Here is an 18,664-nt window from a genome sequence, read left to right on the forward strand (position 1 = left end):
GAACCTAGTTTCAGCTCACGGCTCTGTCAATTTCTTCTGTGTGACCCTGGGTGAGTCATTTTGCCTCTATGGACCTATCTGCAAAGTGAGTCCTTTAAGTAAACTCAACGTGCAGGCTTGAGGAGAAAATTAAATGAAGCAATGAATGTAGAAGGAAGGTGAGTAATGGTAACCCACTCTAAGTGGTCAGAGTAACAACGGGAGTTCATTTTTATTGATCTTGACCTGTCTTTTGCTGTCCTACATGCTTTGCACGGACTTAATTATAAAATGCTCCTGTTAAGAATTATGAGGATTAAGCAATTTAACAAACACCAATCTCATCTTACTCTGTAGCACCCTAGGCTTAGGGCCCTAGGGGTGGAGACCTGGACCCAGCCCCCTGTATCCAATGCCCTTCCCCTGGGCAGGCAGAGAAGTGTTTGAAATAAAGTTTATTGAAGTTTCTGTCGATATTTACATATGATACACGGTAAATAACAGAGCCAGGCCCTCCCATCCCACCCCTTCCCCACTCCCAGAGCCCTCCCTCCCCCCAGCCTCGTTAAAAATCGCTGCGTAAAGACAGGTTAACTGCTGCGCTCCTCCCTCCCCCCTCCCCCTAAGATGCAAACTAAAAGCCCCCGTCCCTCCCCTGTCCCCCTCCCCCCACCCCGGGGGCCTTCCTTGTTCCGTGTACAACACTGTGCTACCTCGGCCCTCCTCCCCTAACAAGGGGGGTGGGCGAGTTTCTAGTGTCCCCACCCAATCTGTCCAAGGGGGCGGACGGACCCTTGAAAGAGGCCAGAGCTGGAATTTGAGACGGGAAGGGGGACTTCAATGAGGAGGAGTGACAGAAAATGGAAGACTTCAAGGTTTGGGGGGTGTCAACCCCCGCTACTGCCTCTCCCTCCCCCGACGGGGCCTCAGGGGGGAAGAGGCGGGCACAGGTGTGGAATTGGCGGAGGAATCTCCTCCACCCTAGCGTCTCCATCTCAGTGTGGTGTGCGGGCTGGATGCACCTAGGGGCTTCGGATGAGCAGGTGGGAAGGAGGAAGGGAGATCGAGTTAGAGAAGGAAGAAAAAGAAGCCAAGGACAGCTGAGAAAGCAAGAAGATCCATTAGGCAGCGCCCCCCAAAAGGCAGGTAACCTTCAGGAGGCCGAGAAGAGCCCAGCCAGTGAGAAAGAATGGGGTCTCCCAAGGGGGCAGAGAAGAGTGTGGGGGGGGGGGCGGGAAGACCAGATTAACCATACCCGGGGCCTCCAGCCCCTCACCTCACCCTGGAGCTGTGGGCGGAGAAGGAGGCCCCCCCCACTGCACCTGAGGACCCCAAAGGTCCAAAGGTGAAATTGGGCCAGGAAAGAGAGGAGTCAAGGCAGAGGGGAGAAGAGGTTGGTTGGCATTCCTGACGGCTGCCAGAACCTACTCTCCAGCCCAGCGCTCCTGCCGCCAGACGAAAGGCTGCGGGCCTCAGGGGAGGTGGGCGCCTGCGCAGCCCACTGCTCGGAAGCAGGTGCACAGCGCAGGGGAACTCTGGCAGGTAATTGGCTGGGAGATGCGGGGCCAGAGGAAAGGGGCGGGCCTTACAGGAAAGGGGGCGGGCTATCTAGGGGGAGGAGCCATCTGGAAGTGGAAGGGGCCAATGAAGTGGAGAGGTCAGGAAAGGGGGGAGGAGCAATTGGAAAAAGGGCGGGGTTAGGGCGACGGGGCGGGGCCATTGGGAAGGGGGCGGGGCCTAAAGCTTGCGCAGCATCCTCCAGGTGGGAGCCGGGAGTCCCAAAGAAGGGAGGGGAGCTGCGTTGCGGGGAGACCCGTGAGGAGGAGGAGGGGACCTCCGAGAGGCAGGGCCTCAGCAGGGCGAGGTGGAGATGTGCAGGTGGTCCGGGTACTTGATGGCGGGAGGGTAGTTCTGCGTCATCTGGATGGATACGTCGCTGGAGATGTCGGAGGGGCTGCGGCCGCGGCGCCACGCCTCGGGCTGCAGAAACTGGCCCGAGTAGTCAGAGCAGTCGCTGAGACGCGGGCGGTAGAAGGCCGGGTGCGGGCGGTACATCTCCTCCTCCGCGTAGCGCTTGGTGAACAAGTACACGGACATCACGCCAGCCCCCTGTGGCGACGCATGATCAGTGTCCCAGAGGCTGGACCGGGGCTCCTCTTACCCCAAGACTCAAAACCCCCAACCCCTCCTCTCCCAGGACCCAAGATCCAGGCCTGCGGCTTCCTCCTTCCCGAGAACCCAGGAATTAGGGCCCCAGCCCCTCCTACTCTAGACCTGGGAGTCCAGACCCCCAGCCCCCTGCTCCCTCAGACCCAGGAGTCCACACCCCCAGCCCCCTCCTGCCTCAGACCCAGGAGTCCAGGCCCCCAGCCCATCCTTTCCCGGGATCCAGGAGTCCCAGCCCCCAGCCACCACCTCCCTCTTAATCCAGAGTCCACACCCCCAGCCTCCTCTTCCTCCTGGACCCAAGAATCAGGTCCCCCAGACCCCTCCCCATTCAAAACTCTAGAGTCTGGGCCCCACAGACATCACCTCTTTGAGTAGGAAGGAGGAAGCAGCAAAGGCAAAAGACCACCCGTAGCGATAGTGGAAATACTGCTCAGAGCTGCTGGGCCTGTTCATGACCTCGTCGTTGATGCTGGAAATGTAAAGAACCAAGCCCACCACCAAGGAGAGGCCTGGGGGAGCAGAGGGGTGCCCTGGTCCATTAGCAGCGGACCCCTCTCCCCAGCCCCACACCCTCCCCATCTCACTGCCGTCGTCTCCCTTCCCCTCCCTGCTCTGTCCTGGACCAACTTCCATCTTTTGGAGCCCCTTGTGTGCTGGGCCTTGGCCGGGTGCAGAGTCCTGAGATGCATCAACAACCTCCCCTCCCCCCAAATCTGCCTTCCAGGGGCTCACATTGCAACTGGGGAAGGCAAATCTGGACACTGGTCAACGGTCACACACATGGTGATATGTACTTTAAAGGAAATGGCAGCACAGAGCTCTGTGGCTCCAGAAGAGGCACGAAACCCACCTGGGTGGGAGCGGGGGTGGCAGAAGTCCAGGAAAGCTTCCTGGAAGAATGGCTTTGTCCAAGTCCTAAAGGATGAGGCCTCTGGGCAGAGGGAACAGCTTGGGCAAAGGCTTGGAGGGGGAACATTGAGCTGATCCACTCATGTAGCTAAAACATGGGCCATGGGCAAAAGAAATGGAGCCAGAGAAGGAGGTAGGGACACAGCCATGATGAGCCTTGCATGCCAGGCTGAGAAGCCTGGCATTGATGCCAAGGGCACCAGGGAGCCATGGAAGGTGTGGATCAGAGGAAGGACAGGGCCAGATCGGAGTGTTGGAAGGCCCTTTTAGGGCTGGTTGGTTCTGGGGAGAGACTGGAGGGGAGAAACTGGAGTTGTGATATTCTAGGAGGAGAGGATGAGGCCTGAGCTGAGGATATGGATAATAATAGCAACAACAACGTCAATGATAATAATAATAGCAACTGCTTATATAGGTCTTGCTCTGTGCCAGGCACCATCCTTAGTGTTATATATATATTAACTCATTCAAATTTCACAACAACCCTTTCAAGTAGGTGCCATCTTTATCTCCACTTACGATGAAGAAATCGAGGCACATGGAGAAGGTGAGGAGGAGAGATCTGGCTTGAGAATTTTTAAGAGGCAAATATCCCTTCCTCAAGATGAATTTTCTTTTAATCAGTAGCCATACCAAGGGTGGCTTAAGGAGGCTATAAGTCCCCTGCACTAAATTAATCCAAGTAATCCTTATCAGCATCTTCCCCCAGAATCCTACAAATCATCATCTGTGTGCTCATCACATTCAAAATAAATCTAAATTCCTTCCACTGCCTACAACAGGGGTGAGCAAATTATGGCCCGAGGGCTAAATCCAGCCCACCTCCTGTTTTTGTATGGCCTCGTAGCCAAGAATGGTTTTTCCTTAATTAAATGGTTGAAAAAAATTGAAAGAAGAATGATGTTTGTGGCACATAAAAGGTATGTGAATTTCACTTGGCAGTTCCTCAAAGTGTTAAAGATAGAATTACCATATGACCCAGTGATTCCACTCCTAGGTGTCTGCCCAAGAGAACGGGAAACATATGTTCACACAAAAACTTGTGCATGAATGTTTGTAGCAGCATTATTCATAATAGCCAAAAAGTGGAAACAACCCAAATGTCTATCAACTGAAAGAATAAACAAAATGTGGTATAGCCATATAAAGGAATATTATTCAGCCAAAAAAAGGAATGAAGTACTGATTTATGCTACCACATGGATGGACCTAGAAAATACACTAAGTGAAAGAAGCCAGATGCAAAAGACCACACACCGTATGGTTCCATTTATAGGAAATGTCCCAAATAGGGAAATCCATAGAGATAGGAAGTAGATTGGTGGCTGCCAGGGAATGGGGTGGAGGGGGGATTATGACTGACTATTAAAGGGTGTGAGGTTTCTTTCTGGGGTGATGAAAATGTTGTGAAATCAGGCAATGGAGATGGTTGCACAACCTTGTGAATATACTAAAAACCACTGAATTATATGAACTTTAGATTATGTGATTTATAATATCTCAATTTTAAAAGTATATGCATTTCAAATTTCAGGGTCTATAAATAAAATTGTATTGGAACACAGGCACGTCTGTTTGTTTTCATGATGCCATGGCTGCAACAGCAAAGTTAAATAGTTGCACAGAGACTAACTGTATGGCCAGTTAAGCTGAAAATATTTGTTACCTGGCCTTTTACAGAAAAACTTTCCTGACCCCTGGACTACAATGCCTACATGGTCTGGTGCCTGCCAACAACATCCCTGGTCAGTTTCTCCTTGTTTCCTCTACTTAGACTACGTGAGTCCCCCCCATCCCTTCCTTGAACACATCAAACTCATTTCTGCCTCAGGGCCTTTGCTCCTGCTGTTTCCTCTGCCTGGAATGCTCTCCCCCCAGATTTCTCCATGTCTTTTTCTGTCACTCCATTTAGATCTCTCCTCCCTTGTCACCTCTTTAGAAAGGTATCATCTCCTTGCTTTTTTTTTTTTTTTAAAAAAAATGCTCCCTCACTCAAAATAAGAGAAATGCAGATGAAAACTAAGAAGAGATACCATTTCTCATGCATCAGATTGTCAAAAGTTTAAAAGCTTCACAGCATACTGTTTTGGTGAGGCCAGAGGACACAGAAGCTCTTATACGTTGCTGGTGGGAATGCAAAATGGCACAACCCCTATGGAGGGGACTTCAGCCATATCTAACAAAACCACACATGTCTTTATCCTTTAATCCAGCAATCTCACTTCTAGGAATTTACCCTGAAGATACCTGTTCAAGGATATGAGAGCACACGTGCACAAGTTAACTCACTGCAGCATGATTCCAATATGGCACAATATTGGAAATGACCTAGACCCCTACACAGAGGATTAGCGGAATAAACTAGAAAACATCATATAAGAGAGTATCGTGCCACTGTGAAATGAGAATGAGGGAGATCTTTACGATTGATATCACTAAGTTAAAAAAGAAAGTAATGAACACAGGACGCTGCCTTTTACGCATAAAGAAAGGGTACATAAAAATACTTATGTGCATCTGCTGATTTTTGCAAAAAGAGACATCAGAAGGAAAATAAACAAATGAAGTTGATCACCTACAGGAGGGAGGTGAGAACAGCAAGGAGAGATGGGAAGGAACTGGTGTTCCTTTCAGTGCATATTTGTGCATGATTCTGACCTTTGGAACTATGCTAATATTTTATACATGCAAAAAATAAAATCAACAAGGATGGGGAAAAAACTAAAATTGATACAAGCAAAAATAAATGAAGCTAACTTTATATCAAATGAACAACATAACCACAGGAGTAATTCAAGTAACTTTTGAATACAGTACTTTGATTATATATCTCAGTCTACAGACAAACAAGATTTCTGCAAAGAAATCTTGAACCTTACTGAGTAGGTTTTTTTGTTGGGAGTGGGCTAGGGATAGCAGTTCTGAAATTATTCTGAGTGTGTTGTAGGGTTGAGCAAATGTGTAAATATACGGATGCTTTGGGGAGCTGGAGTTCTCATTCTGAAAGAAGGAAGATACAGATCAGAATGGGGTAAGGCAAGGAAGAACCCTGTGGTGTTAGGTCTAGTACAAACTCCTGTTTTACCAATATATACCATTTCTCGGCTTTGTGTCCTGAAAGATTGTAGAAGCAGTGACATCTCAGCAGCAATGAGCACACCTAGCGCCCAGATTTTGGTCTCTAATATCATCCCCCACTAAATAAGGAACTAGAGATCCCAGGAGAAATAGCTAATTTGAAGCCTGGGGCAGGGGCATAAAAGTGTACTTGGGCCACAAGGTAAGGAAGTGCTCAAAAAAAGAAAGGGACATGTCAGAAAAAGACACAGGAACTAGTTTGAGGGGGGTTCCTGTAGTCCAATTGGAGATAATTTGAACATCAAAATGAATAATAAAAGGAATGGCAGATAACACACTGAATTAAAAAAATGTAAATGCATACTGACATATTTTTAAAGAAAGAAAATTCTTCTTTTCAGTGGTATACGTGTAGATGGAAAAACAAAGTTAGAAAACACCATTTGCAGGGCAGACCCGGTGGCATAGTGGTTAAGTTTGCACATTCTGCTTCGGAAGCTCAGGGTTCCCCGGTTTGGATCCTGGGCGCGGACCTATTCACCACTCATCAAGCCATGCTGAGATGGTGTCCCATATAGAAGAGCTACAATTCTACAACAATGATACAGAACTATGTACTGGGGCTTTGGGGAGAAAAAAGAAAAAAGAGGAAGATTGGCAACAGGTGTTAGTGCAGGGCCAATCTTCCTCAAAAAAGAAAGAAAGAAAGAAAAGAAAAGAAAACACCATTTGCAACCCTAGTAGTAATATTAGGATTCAGGCAAGTATCATCAGTGGACGCTAAATCACTGGATGATAGACTCTCCCCATGGAATATCTATTAACTACAAAGAGATTTTTTTAAAAAAAGAACTTCCCTTATTGTAAAGGAACCCGGCAGATACCACCTTAACTAAGTGATCAAAGCTAACATCAGCAGTAACGGGGCCGGGGCCGACTGACACCATTACCTCCCGAGGTGAGCGAGCCACTGCTTCATTTATGTAGGGTTCCTGCTGAAAATGTGTAACCTGACTCCACTTCTGAGGAGACTCTGGGGTTTTCTACAGAACAACTGGCTGCACTCTTCAAAAAACGTCAACATGAAAGATTAAAAAAAAAAAACAAAGGCAGAGGAGCTACATAAAAGATGAAAGGAGACGAAAGAGACACCACGAGGAAACAGAAAGCGTGATCCTAGACTGGATCTCGGATCGGGGGGGAAATGACTCTAAAAGACAGCACCGGGACAACTGGGGAAATTTCAACGTGGACTGTGTGTTAACCACAGCACCGTATACATGTTAAACTTCCTGAATTTCATTATTGTACTGTGGTTAGAAAAGAGAATGCACTTGTTTTTAGGAGACACTTGCTGAAGTATTTAGGGCTGAAGTGTTTGCAACTTGTGTCCGAGTAGTTCCATTAATATACATATATATATACATATATATACATATATGTATACATATATGTATACATATATGTATTGGGCCGGCCCCGTGGCTTAGCGGTTAAGTGCGCGCGTTCCGCTGCTGGCGGCCCGGGTTGGGATCCCGGGCGCGCACCGACGCACCGCTTCTCCGGCCATGCTGAGGCCGCATCCCACATGCAGCAACTAGCAGGATGTGCAGCTATGACATACAACTATCTACTGGGGCTTTGGGGGAAAAAATAAATAAATAAATAAAATTATTAAAAATATATATATACGTATATATAAAACAGATATAATACATACATACGTACATACATAGAGGGTAAGGAAGAAAGAGAAAGGCAAATGTGGCAAAATGTTAAAAATTGGTCCAGGTGAAGGATATGAGAGTTCATTGAATTATTTTTGCAAATTTTCTGTAGGTTTAAATACTTTCCAAAATGAAAAATTTTAAATAAAATAGGTATCCCAAAATGAAGTTTCCTCCCAAGGTGCCAAAGTGTTACTCTGCAAATTGCTTATTCATTGTTAAGAGAAAAATGTACCTTTTCAATGGAGAGCTCTGATGACCACCACCTTGACCAAGAGTTCGAACTTCCACTCATGGTGGAACAATCTGACATTATTTGCTACCTGAAGTGAGGGCATAGGAAGAACACAGCACCACCTCTGAATCTTCTTGCCAAACATGTTTAACTTGAATCTAATGAAGCCTCCAGTCTAGACATAACTTCCAGGTTACAAAAGATACAAGGAAAGAGGAACAAATTAAATGATGCCATGAGGAAACAATCAAACAAATCTAGGATGTGGGATATTCTACAAGACACCTCATCCTGTAGTCTTCAAAAGGACAATGATATGGGTCAAGCAAATAATACCTGAGCCACTGATCAATGTTAATATCTGAAAAAGAGAAGCAATCAGGGGCTGGCCTGGTGGCATAGTGGTTAAGTTCGCACGCTCTGCTTCGGGGTTCACAGGTTCGGATCCCGGGCGCGGACCGACACACAGCTTATCAAGCCATGCTGTGGTGGCGTCCCATATAAAGCAGAGGAAGATGGACACGGATGTTAGCCCAGGGCCAATCTTCCTCAGCAAAAAGAGGAGGATTGGCAACAGATGTTAGCTCGTGGCTAATCTTCCTCACAAAAAAACAAAAGAGAGAGAGAGAGACAACTAGATATGATTATGCCTCCTGATGTAATGCAGCACAATGGAAACAGCACCACCTATCTATGAAGTATTTTTTGCCAAAAAAAATAAAATAAAATAAAATAAAACTGGATCTGATCAACAACAGTTTTACAGGAAAACACAGGGATGAATGAACATACCACAACACAGGAACACAATTGGAAAAATCCAGAAAGTGGGAATCCTACAAGACAAATGACCAGATTTCTTCAACAAATAAATGGCAAGAAAAAAAGAGGAGAAGGACTGTTACAGGTTTAAATAGGCTTTGGAGGGGCCAGCCCGGTGGCGCAAGCGGTTAAGCACGCGTGCTCCACTGCGGCGGCCCGGGATTCACCGGTTCGGATCCTGGGTGCGCACCGATGCACTGCTTGGCAAGCCATACTGTGGCAGCGTCCCATATAAAGCAGAGGAAGATGGGCACGGGTGTTAGCCCAGGGCCAGTCTTCCTCAGCAAAAAAAGAGGGTGATTGGCAGATGTTAGCTCAGGGCCGATCTTCCTCACACACACACAAAAAAAGAGGCTTTGGAGATCTGTCAACTAAAGGCACAAGTGGAATTTGGATCCTGATTCGCAACAAAGTAATTGTAAAAAGGCAATTATGAGACAAGTGAGGAAGTTTGACTAAATAGTAAATGATATTAAGCAGCTAGTCTTAATTGTTTGGATATGATAATGGAACTGTGGCTATGTTAAATAACAAAGTACTTATTTCTCAGAAACATACTGAAATATTTGTGGAGGAAAGAATTTAATGTCTGAGACTGGCTTTAAAATAATGCATTGCAGTGCAGAAGGGAGATATGGCAGTATGACTAAGAAAAGATTCGCCGTATGTTGATAATTGTTGAAACTGAGTGAAGGATACATGAGATTTGGTTATTCTGTCCATTCTATATTTTTCTAGTGAACTATATTTTAAAAGTCAGTGTTGTAAAAAAAAAATAGTGGAACTAGTCTAGACTAAAAAAGACATGAACTAAATGCTATGCATGAACCTAGACTGAATCCTGGTTCTGGGGGAAAAGCTATAAAAGGCATTCTTGAAACAACTGGGACAGTCTGAAAATGGAATGTTACACTATGGAATTATTGTAAAATTTCTAGGTGTGATAATGGTGTTGTAGTAATGTAGAAGAGTGTCCTTACTCTTAAGCAGTGTGTACTAAAATGTTTAGAGATGAACTCTCATGATGCCTGCAACTTACTTTCAAATGGTAAAGCCACACTCTGTGTGTGTGTGTGTGTGTGTGTGTGTGTGGAGAGAGAGAGAATGAGAGTGGGAGAAAGAGAGAGAGAGATTACTGCAAAACATTAGCAAAATGCAGGATCTGGGTAGATCTAGGTAGAGGAAGGTATACCTGTGTTCATTGCACTATTCTAAAGATTTCAAACTTTTCATTAAGAAATTGGAGTGATTGAGGGGGGATAAAATAATTACCCCCCCATCACTCTCCTTCCCTTTAACCAGCTTTATTTTTCTTTGTAGCACTAATCACCACCTAGTGTTATATTTTCCATCTATTTGTAATTTTTTTGGTCATACATCTCCCCCAGCTTCACTAGGATGCTTGGAACTAGTCTACCGTGTTCCCAAGTGCATTCTTAGCATCTAGCACAAGATCCAGTGCATAATAAATACTACAAGAATGGATGAATATACTTGCTACACAACTGGAACGTCTAGAAAAGCTCATTACTTTCTCTCCCCTTTTTAATCCATTCTAAATCCCACCATTCCTCTATCTCCTCTAAGAATGAACCTTTTCTTGCTCTGAACTTCCATAGTGCTTTCAACTTCTCATATTACATAATTTTGACATTCAAGAAGAAGGGGCTCGTGAAGTGTTACATGCTGGAAAGGCATTTGAGATAGGTCTTGAGAGACGAGCAGGTTTATAGGAAAGGAATACCAAAGGAAGCCCAGAAGCCACACTCATTCAGGTACCCTAGTCAAATGAAGAGGAGTCATCTTGATTTCTTTCTCTCTCTCATCCATCAAGGATGGTCAGTCATCAAGTCAAGTGTCCACTTCACTTCCTGAATCTCTCATAAATCTAACCCCCTTTTTGCACCCCCAAGCCCTCTACCCAGCTAAGGCTTATTCGCTATGCCTGTACCATTGCCCCCAAATCCTTATCTCCCTGCTTTAGATACCGGTTCTTTCTAAAACCCATACTGCACTCTATCCTTCTCTTATCAAAATTCTTCCTTGGCTCTCTACTATCCACAGAAGAAGGTGTTCACTCTTCAGCCTGACGTTCCAGGGGCTTATGATCTGATTTCTGCTAATCACTCCTGCCTCACCGTAAGTCCCATGTTTCACATTACAGTTCTAAATAACAAACATTCTCCTTAAGAAGAGTCAGGAGCGGGGGGTGATGTGAAGGAAACAAATATTTCTAAAGAGAAAGAGGCTCTTGCTATTGTTGTTGTTGTTGTTGCTTTCTTTTTTGTCTTTACTAATTTTAAACTATCTAAAAACAATGTCAAAAGGTAAGTTATTCTTGTCATTCTTTCTCCTTCCCAGACATTTTACAGTGGCTCTGGTTCTCCAGAGATAATCTTCTTTTCCTCCTTCCCTCCCCCCTTTCTTTTTCTGGAATCCAATTGTCTCCCTCCCCCCTCCATGACATCTGCTCCAGAATCCTTAGAGCACAGTCGGCAAGAATCGCCGATGTTCCAAGTTGAATAGAAATAACCTGGCTTTAGAACAATAGATTTGCAGGACCATGGAGAGCTGCACATGCATCTACCCCCATCTTAGACGTTTTCCAGGGTCTTAACACTAGCTGTGAATTCCATCTCCACTGCCATTTCAGCATCATGCACTTAGATGTCACCTCCTCTTGGAATCCTGGTGACTCCCAGCCTCCTCACCTCCCTCACCTCCTCACCACCAACTTGGCACCACTGTGCCAAGTTAATGCATCTTCCCTTTTCCCAGAATGCCCTGAGCTGTCCTTATCATTCCTCCATTCTATAAATATATCAATACCTACTTTGTACCAGCAACTCATCTAGCCTCTGCAGATACAAATGAAAGCATATTTGTAAAAGTCCCCGCCTTTTGGAGTTTACGTTATGGGAGAAGAGGACACAAAACAAATAATATGACTGACAATAGCAATAAATGCTATGAGACAAATATAAAATGGGCAAAATTATAGTATTGTGGGGGCAAGGCAACATAACGTACTGTTGTCAGAGAAAGAAACTCTGGAAAGGGAAAGTTTGACCCCTTTGAGAATCAGGGAAGAGAGACTTCCAAGCAAGGAGGAATAACGAGAGTAATAGTCCCCAGGTGGGATTGAGACTTACATTTTCAAGGAATAGAAGGAGGCCAATGTGGCTGAAGTTATAAGCAATGGAGAGAGTGTTAGTGGGTTATAAAATGAGGTCAGAGATCTGAGCGCTAGCCGAATCATGGAAGACCTGTAGGGCAGCACGAGGAGTTTGGACACATTCTAAATGCACCGGGAATCCATTGATGCATTGAAGAGACTTCAGCAGGTGTGTGACAAGCTTTGATTGACATGTAGTTGGGGGCTGTTTTGTGATTGACAGCATGTAGCCTCTCATTTAGGATTCAGCCATGTCTCCAGTGCCCAGCACAGGGCCTGGCATGTAGGCTGTCTCTGTAAATGTTTGAGGAGTTAATGAATGAACAGAAGAAGAGGACATGTTTGAAGATCAGGGGTTAATATGGGCCACGCTTGGGAAACATGCCTTTTATGACCTGGGAAAAGAAAATCAATGTCACTCCAGCCTCCTCCCCTCTTCTCTCACCAACCATATCCAGTCAGTCATCAGTTCTATTGATTCTTCTGTCAATATCCTTCTCTTTCAAAGCCACTCCGTCAACTTTATCCTCCCAGCCCCAGCCCCAGCTCAAACCTTATCTGCTATTGCCCAGACCACTGCATTTGGTGGTTGGTTTGCTCATTTCAAGTCTCTTTCCCTCTAGCCCATTCCAAACAGAGGTCCCTGAGAAACGTTTAACACCCATGTGTGACCCAGTCCCTCCTCTGCCCCAAGCTTTCCACCACTTTCTCCAGAATTGAATGCCAACTCCACAATTTGCCAGACCTCAGGCAACTCCTGTCTGTCCTTCTAAGTCTTGGTTTCCTCATTGGGAACATGAGGTGGTTGGACTAGACCATTCCATTCCAAGATCTAAGATATGAGTACTATTTCCATCCTTTCAAATCTCCTTCGTTTGTATGATTTTTAATTGTGATGGAGCAACTTAACCTCTGAAAGCTTCTGTTTCCTCAACTGGAAAATGAGAATAATAATGGTATCTGCCTTAGAAGGTGAAGAAAAAGAAATAACAATTTGCATGAAGCACTTAGAACTTCCCCAAACCACAGCCCTCAATATAGTGTTTACTATTATGGTGGTTGTTGTTACTACTACTGTTCATTTATGTGTGTATTTATTTATTTAAAACTATCACGTGTTGAGCACTCATTATTATAGGCATGGCACTGGGTCGGGCCCTTCAAATCCATTATCTAGACCAGGGGTCAGCAAACTGTGATTTGTCCCACCACCTGGTTTTTGTATGGTTTGTGCGCTGTAGCTCACATGGTGAGTAAGTGGTAGGATTTGAACGCAAGTCTTTCTAGGTTCACAGCATGTACCTTCAGCCACTACACTCCACAACCTGGAAACTGCATGACTGGATACATTGGGGTGGGGTGCACAGGTCATAGTCTATGAAATGAATTGGAGGAAAGGGTTCAGGAAGTAGGGGTCAATCTCTCCAAATTACTCTATTGTTACATCAGAGGCCTGACTTCTAGCCCTGATCCTCAGCTTGACCCTGGTGCATTGGTATGAACATGGGTTTTGTGATAAGAATACTTTTAATTCTAATCCCAGCTTGGCCACTGACTAGCTATGTCGCCTCCTCTGATTCCACTTCTGTGAACAGCAAACAATGGAATTTTCCTTCATACGTTTGGGTGGGTCGAATAAAAGTCTCCATGCTACCTATCCTTGCCCCACTTTCTCTCTCTCTAGGCCACTATTTTTCCATCTGAAAAACGATGAGAACTTTCTGCTCTGACACTCTGGGACGGTGGTGTTCTACAGGTCTTATTTTAGCTCAGTGCCTGGCTCCACATGCCATGATTCAAGTCCGCACAGAGGTTGCCCCCTGGTTTCCCCAGAAAAGGTCTCAGCAGGTTAGGTTGGAGGCAAGGAGGAGGTGTAGGCTAGAGAAAGCTGAGTGAGGAGCTGGGAGGAGATTGGGGGAGGGGGTATTTCAAAATCCGTCTTCAACTATTTGCAGAGCCAACTGTAAAGAGGGAGCCAAGCGCGGGTCCCAGGGGACAGAATGGAAATGAGACATACAGCGGGGTTTGTTCATAAAATATCAACTGAGTGAAAAGGACCTGAACGGAGTTTAATTAAATTATGCTGAATTAATTTGAACTGAAGTGAAGAATTGAGTCACAATGGATTGAGGTTAGTTGGACCTGATGGATGGAATTAAAAGTATTACAGCTGAGCTGATCTGGGCTGACCTGAGCTGACTTGGGCTGAATCGGACTGTAGCGAGCTGAAATTCGGAGGAGGGTAACATTTCAGAAAGAACTCTACTCTGAAACTCAGGACACTCGAGTCCCTGGGCCCCAGCTTATGCTGGCACCTTGGGCAATTCCCTGCACAATTCCAGACCTCGGTACCCGCATTTCATCAAGTGAGTGCTAATAATAACTCCCAGGCAGAGATGTTATGAGAAGGGTGTCAGATCACGCATGCAAAAGAGCCTCGTATTTCAAAGGAAAAAAGAACTGTAAACCAATATAGAACTCTACCTAATGACACGAATGGTGAAGTATTTAGGGTGAAGTGTACCGGTGCCTGCAACTTACTCTCAAATGCACTTAAAAAAAAAAAAAAAGATAGATTGATGGATGGTTAGAAATATAGATAGATGGACAGATAGAGGATAAAGCAAGTCTAGTAATACGTTAAATGGTTGACTCTAAGTGGTGGGTACATGAGTGGTCACTCTAAAATTCTTTCAACTTTTCTTTGAAAATTTTTCAAATAAAATGTTGCATAGAAAATAAAGAGCCTTGGGGGCCGGCCCCGTGGCTTAGTGGTTAAGTGCGCGCGCTCCGCTGCTGGGCGGCCCCAGTTCGGATCCCGGGCGCTCACCGATGCACCGCTTCTCTGGCCATACTGAGGCCGCGACCCACATACAGCAACTAGAAGGATGTGCAACTATGACATACAACTGTCTACTGGGGCTTTGGGGGAAAAATAAATAAATAAAATTAAAAAAAAAAAAGAAAAGAAAGAGCCTTGGGATCTGTTGATTGCTAAAATATCAGGAGTGGTTAAAAATACAGCCTCTGGAGGTGAAATGCCTGACTTTGAGTCCCAGCTCTGCCTCTCACTGGTTGTATGGCCTCGAGCAAATGACTTCATCTCTCTGAGTGCTTGTTACCCTATCTGTAAAATGGGGCTATTAATAGCATTTGCCTCACAGGGTTGTTGTGAGTATCAGAACAGAGTCCGGAACCTAATTAGCACCCAGTAAGCGTTCGCTATGATTTGGTCGTCCAAACAACGCTGTGGAATGGGCGCCGCTATCTCCATTTCACAGAGAAGCAGAGTGGGGCTCAGAGAGGTTCTGCAACTCCTCCAGGATTACACAGCAAGGAAGGGGCTTTCTTAGCGGAAGAGCGACCACAGGTTCCTGGAACCTAAAATAGTCCCCCAGCCCCTAAGTCCTTTCCTTGGGCTCACCCGATAGGATGAAGAAGATGCCAGAAACGAAGGCCAGAATGGTCCTCTGTGGGCGGATGTGGCCGATGTTGCTGATGACGAAGGCCGTGAACACGAGGAAGAGACTGACCATGGGGAAGGGAGTGGCTGTGCGCACTGTCTCTGGGGGAGGAGCAACGGGAGAGGCAATGGGTGAGCGGGGACTCTCCAGGGGGACACCTGCCCATTCCCCTGACTTCTCCGCTTCCACCACCACCGCCCCTTTATGTGGCTCCTCCGCTTTCCAGATTCCTCCCCTTTCTGAATGTTCACTGCTGACTCCACCCTTTCACCCAGGCCACACCCCCTTTGGCTGGACTCCACCCCCTTCCCTGCTGACTCCACCCCACTCCAGGCCCCGTCCCTTCAACCTGGCGCCTCCTCCCTACCCAACCACTCTGCCTTCTTTCGAGCCTCCACTCCTGCCGCTCCACCCCGCCGCTTCTCTGGTCCTGCCCTTTCTCCTAGGGCCGCCCTGTGATCCCACCCCTTCGTTGACTAACCCCCCACCCCCAACCCCGTTTCTCCTCACTCAGAATGTTCTCTGTGTTTTCCGTCACCAGGTTGATCTCCGGTTCAAGGAAATATTCCGAAGCCACGCAGCGACCCTTCTCTCGGCCTGGAGGGAAGATAAGGAGGTAGGGCGAGAAGAGAGGCTCCTAAACTCTGGAGAGGCAGGTAGGGGCAGGACGCACATTGGGGAGACCCCAGGAAGGGTATGTGAGGCTTCATCCATCTGTACTACTCTTGGGGGTGGCAGAAGGGGGCAAACAGGCGGTCTGAGATCTCCTCTGCAAGCTGCCCTAGAGACCCATGGACAGGGCTGGAACCCTGGGCCCCAAGAGAGGAAGGGCTGTGGGCCAGGACTCCTGAATCTCTAAAGAGGATAACATCTGGGGGGCGGACAGGATTCCTAGAAGAAGAGGTCTCCGTGAAGGCTAGGAGGCATGGATTTTTTTATCCTGCCCATGCAACACGGGAACTGTCCAGGGGACAAGTTCTGAACCTAGACTACTACTTCTAAAGGTGGGACTTGGGGGTTCTCTGGAGATTAGGCATCTGGAGCTTGTGTGAGCATTGGAGCTCTTAGATTCAGGCAATAAAGGGCTAGAAATGGGATCTCCAGGTAGAACTTTGACTCTCCAGGAGAGAAACAGGATCGGTTACTGGATTTCTGGAACCCAAAGGATAGGACTATGGGTAAGGACTCTAGAGGTCCCAGTGGAGAGGAAGGCAGGTGAGGTCTGTACCTGCGAAGAAGCAGACTCGCCAGAGGCCAGCGTGCAGCGCCATCTTGACCTCCGTGGTCTGGTTCTGCGGCAGCACGGTTCCCTCCTCCATGTACAGCCAGTAGTCAGTGCTGACCGCGATGCCCACGAGCAGCAGGCCGCACGCACCAAACACGCTGCTCAGCAGGGTCAGGGCGCGGCTGCTGCAGTGACTCATCCTCAGCGGCGGGGGGCGCCCTGCGGGGCCTGAGGGACCAGAAGTGCTGTGGAGAGCCCCGCTGGGACTGACTAGAGTCCCCAACCCCATGTAGCCACCTGGGACACTGGATCCAGGCCAGACACCAATCCCCCAGAGGAGAACTCTCAAATCTTACCTCTGTGTCCTGACCCATGATCCCATCCCTGGATTTGAACCAGTGACACCAACAGTTGACCCTCAGCCCCAGGACTGGGCTTCCCAAACCTGACACTTGTGCTCTGGCCCTGGATCCTGGTCAGAGATGCCAACACCAGACTCTCAACCCCAGGATAGGATTTCCATCCACAGCCTTTGGCCCAGATCCAGAGGTTGAAACTTGACTCCAGCTATGTGTCTGGATATGGGTCCCAAATATCATGATTCTGATTAGAAACTCAATTTCCAGACTCTCAACCCCAGAACCAGGCCTTCCAACCCTAACCTCATCCCATGACCCCAGCCCCTAATCCTACACACCAGACTCCACCAGAATCCCTAACTTTGAACCTCAAAAACTATTACGCTGATCAGGCACTTCAACACTAGGACCAGGCACCCCTTACCCCCCCAACCTTGACTCTGTGCCCTGATCCAAGTCCTCAACCTTGAATACCAGACTCCAGCAAGGGCCCATGACCTCAAGGCTGAGCCAGGACCTAGGTCCCTAGAGTCTGAGTATTGGACCTTGAACACTGGATGTTGAGCAATGTGACCTGTCTAGAAACCCTAACCCAGGCCACCCAATCCTGACTCCATGCCCTGACCTGGCACCCTGACCCCTTTCCTTTGGACTCTGTTTCTCTGAACAGCAACCAGAAATCCTCCAAGTGGGTCACTAACCAAGGTCTGTAACCCCATACCCTGGCCTCAGGCCCTTGACTTCAGGCCTAGCTAAGACCTTGAGCAGAGGACCCCACCTAAGTTTAAATGCTTGGGGTCTTATCTTGACCCTGAACACCCAATTGTAACACCAAGACCTTGACCCATGACCTTCTGACTCTGATCCTGTGCCTTGACCTCAATGTGGTACCCTAATCTGAGATGTTGGCCCACGACCCAGATTCTAGATTCTAGAACCCTAATTTCTCCCATCTCAGATACAGGCAGGTCCCTGAACCTAGGATGCTAGAACTCCATCCCAGGCCACTGGATCCCAGAACATTGGGACCCAGAGATCCAGAGCCAAGATTTTAGCTAGAGACACCAGAATGTCAAAAACCATGATCTTGGAACCACCCAACTCAGCACCCTAACCAGAGCACTCCAGTCAAACAAGGGATCAGTGCTCTGGACTCTAAAACCCCAGTCAAGAAGTCTAGGATCCGCATTCCCCCAGCCCCCATCACAAGATTCCCAAATTCCCTACCAGAGATTCTGGACTCCAACTCCCATGCTAGGACTTCCAATTACAGACCCTCTTCAACATCCAACCTGGAACCCTGATACCCCTAATGTTGGACCCTCAAAACAAGAGATCCCCAGTTCAAGCTGTGGCCTCCCAAATTCCCATCAAGAATCTGGAGATTCCAATTAGGGAGCTCCTAATCCCTTATCCACCACCTTCATCCCCCACCAAGAACTTTTCCCTAAACCACACCATGCCATGATTTGGGGGACTCACCTGGGATCCCCATCCTATCTCAACCAGAGACCTCTACATC

At 47.1% G+C, this 18,664-nt stretch overlaps 1 protein-coding gene across 1 annotated transcript; it reads right to left on the reverse strand.

Moving 5' to 3' along the window:
* Positions 1-648: 648 nt before the first annotated feature.
* CACNG7 (calcium voltage-gated channel auxiliary subunit gamma 7) lies at positions 649-17,423 on the reverse strand. Its single transcript, XM_004439044.3, has 5 exons — positions 16,787-17,423; positions 16,069-16,155; positions 15,519-15,659; positions 2,512-2,657; positions 649-2,088 (listed from the first exon to the last, which is right to left on the reverse strand). Exons 1-5 carry the CDS (start codon positions 17,070-17,072, stop codon positions 1,831-1,833), a joined length of 918 nt encoding a protein of 305 aa, XP_004439101.2. The 5' UTR covers positions 17,073-17,423; the 3' UTR covers positions 649-1,830.
* Between the last annotated feature and the right edge of the window lie 1,241 nt (positions 17,424-18,664).

Source organism: Ceratotherium simum, chromosome 33 (assembly GCF_057802395.1).
Source record: "Ceratotherium simum simum isolate JZ-2026a chromosome 33, ASM5780239v1, whole genome shotgun sequence".
Classification (NCBI taxonomy): Eukaryota; Metazoa; Chordata; class Mammalia; order Perissodactyla; family Rhinocerotidae; genus Ceratotherium; species Ceratotherium simum.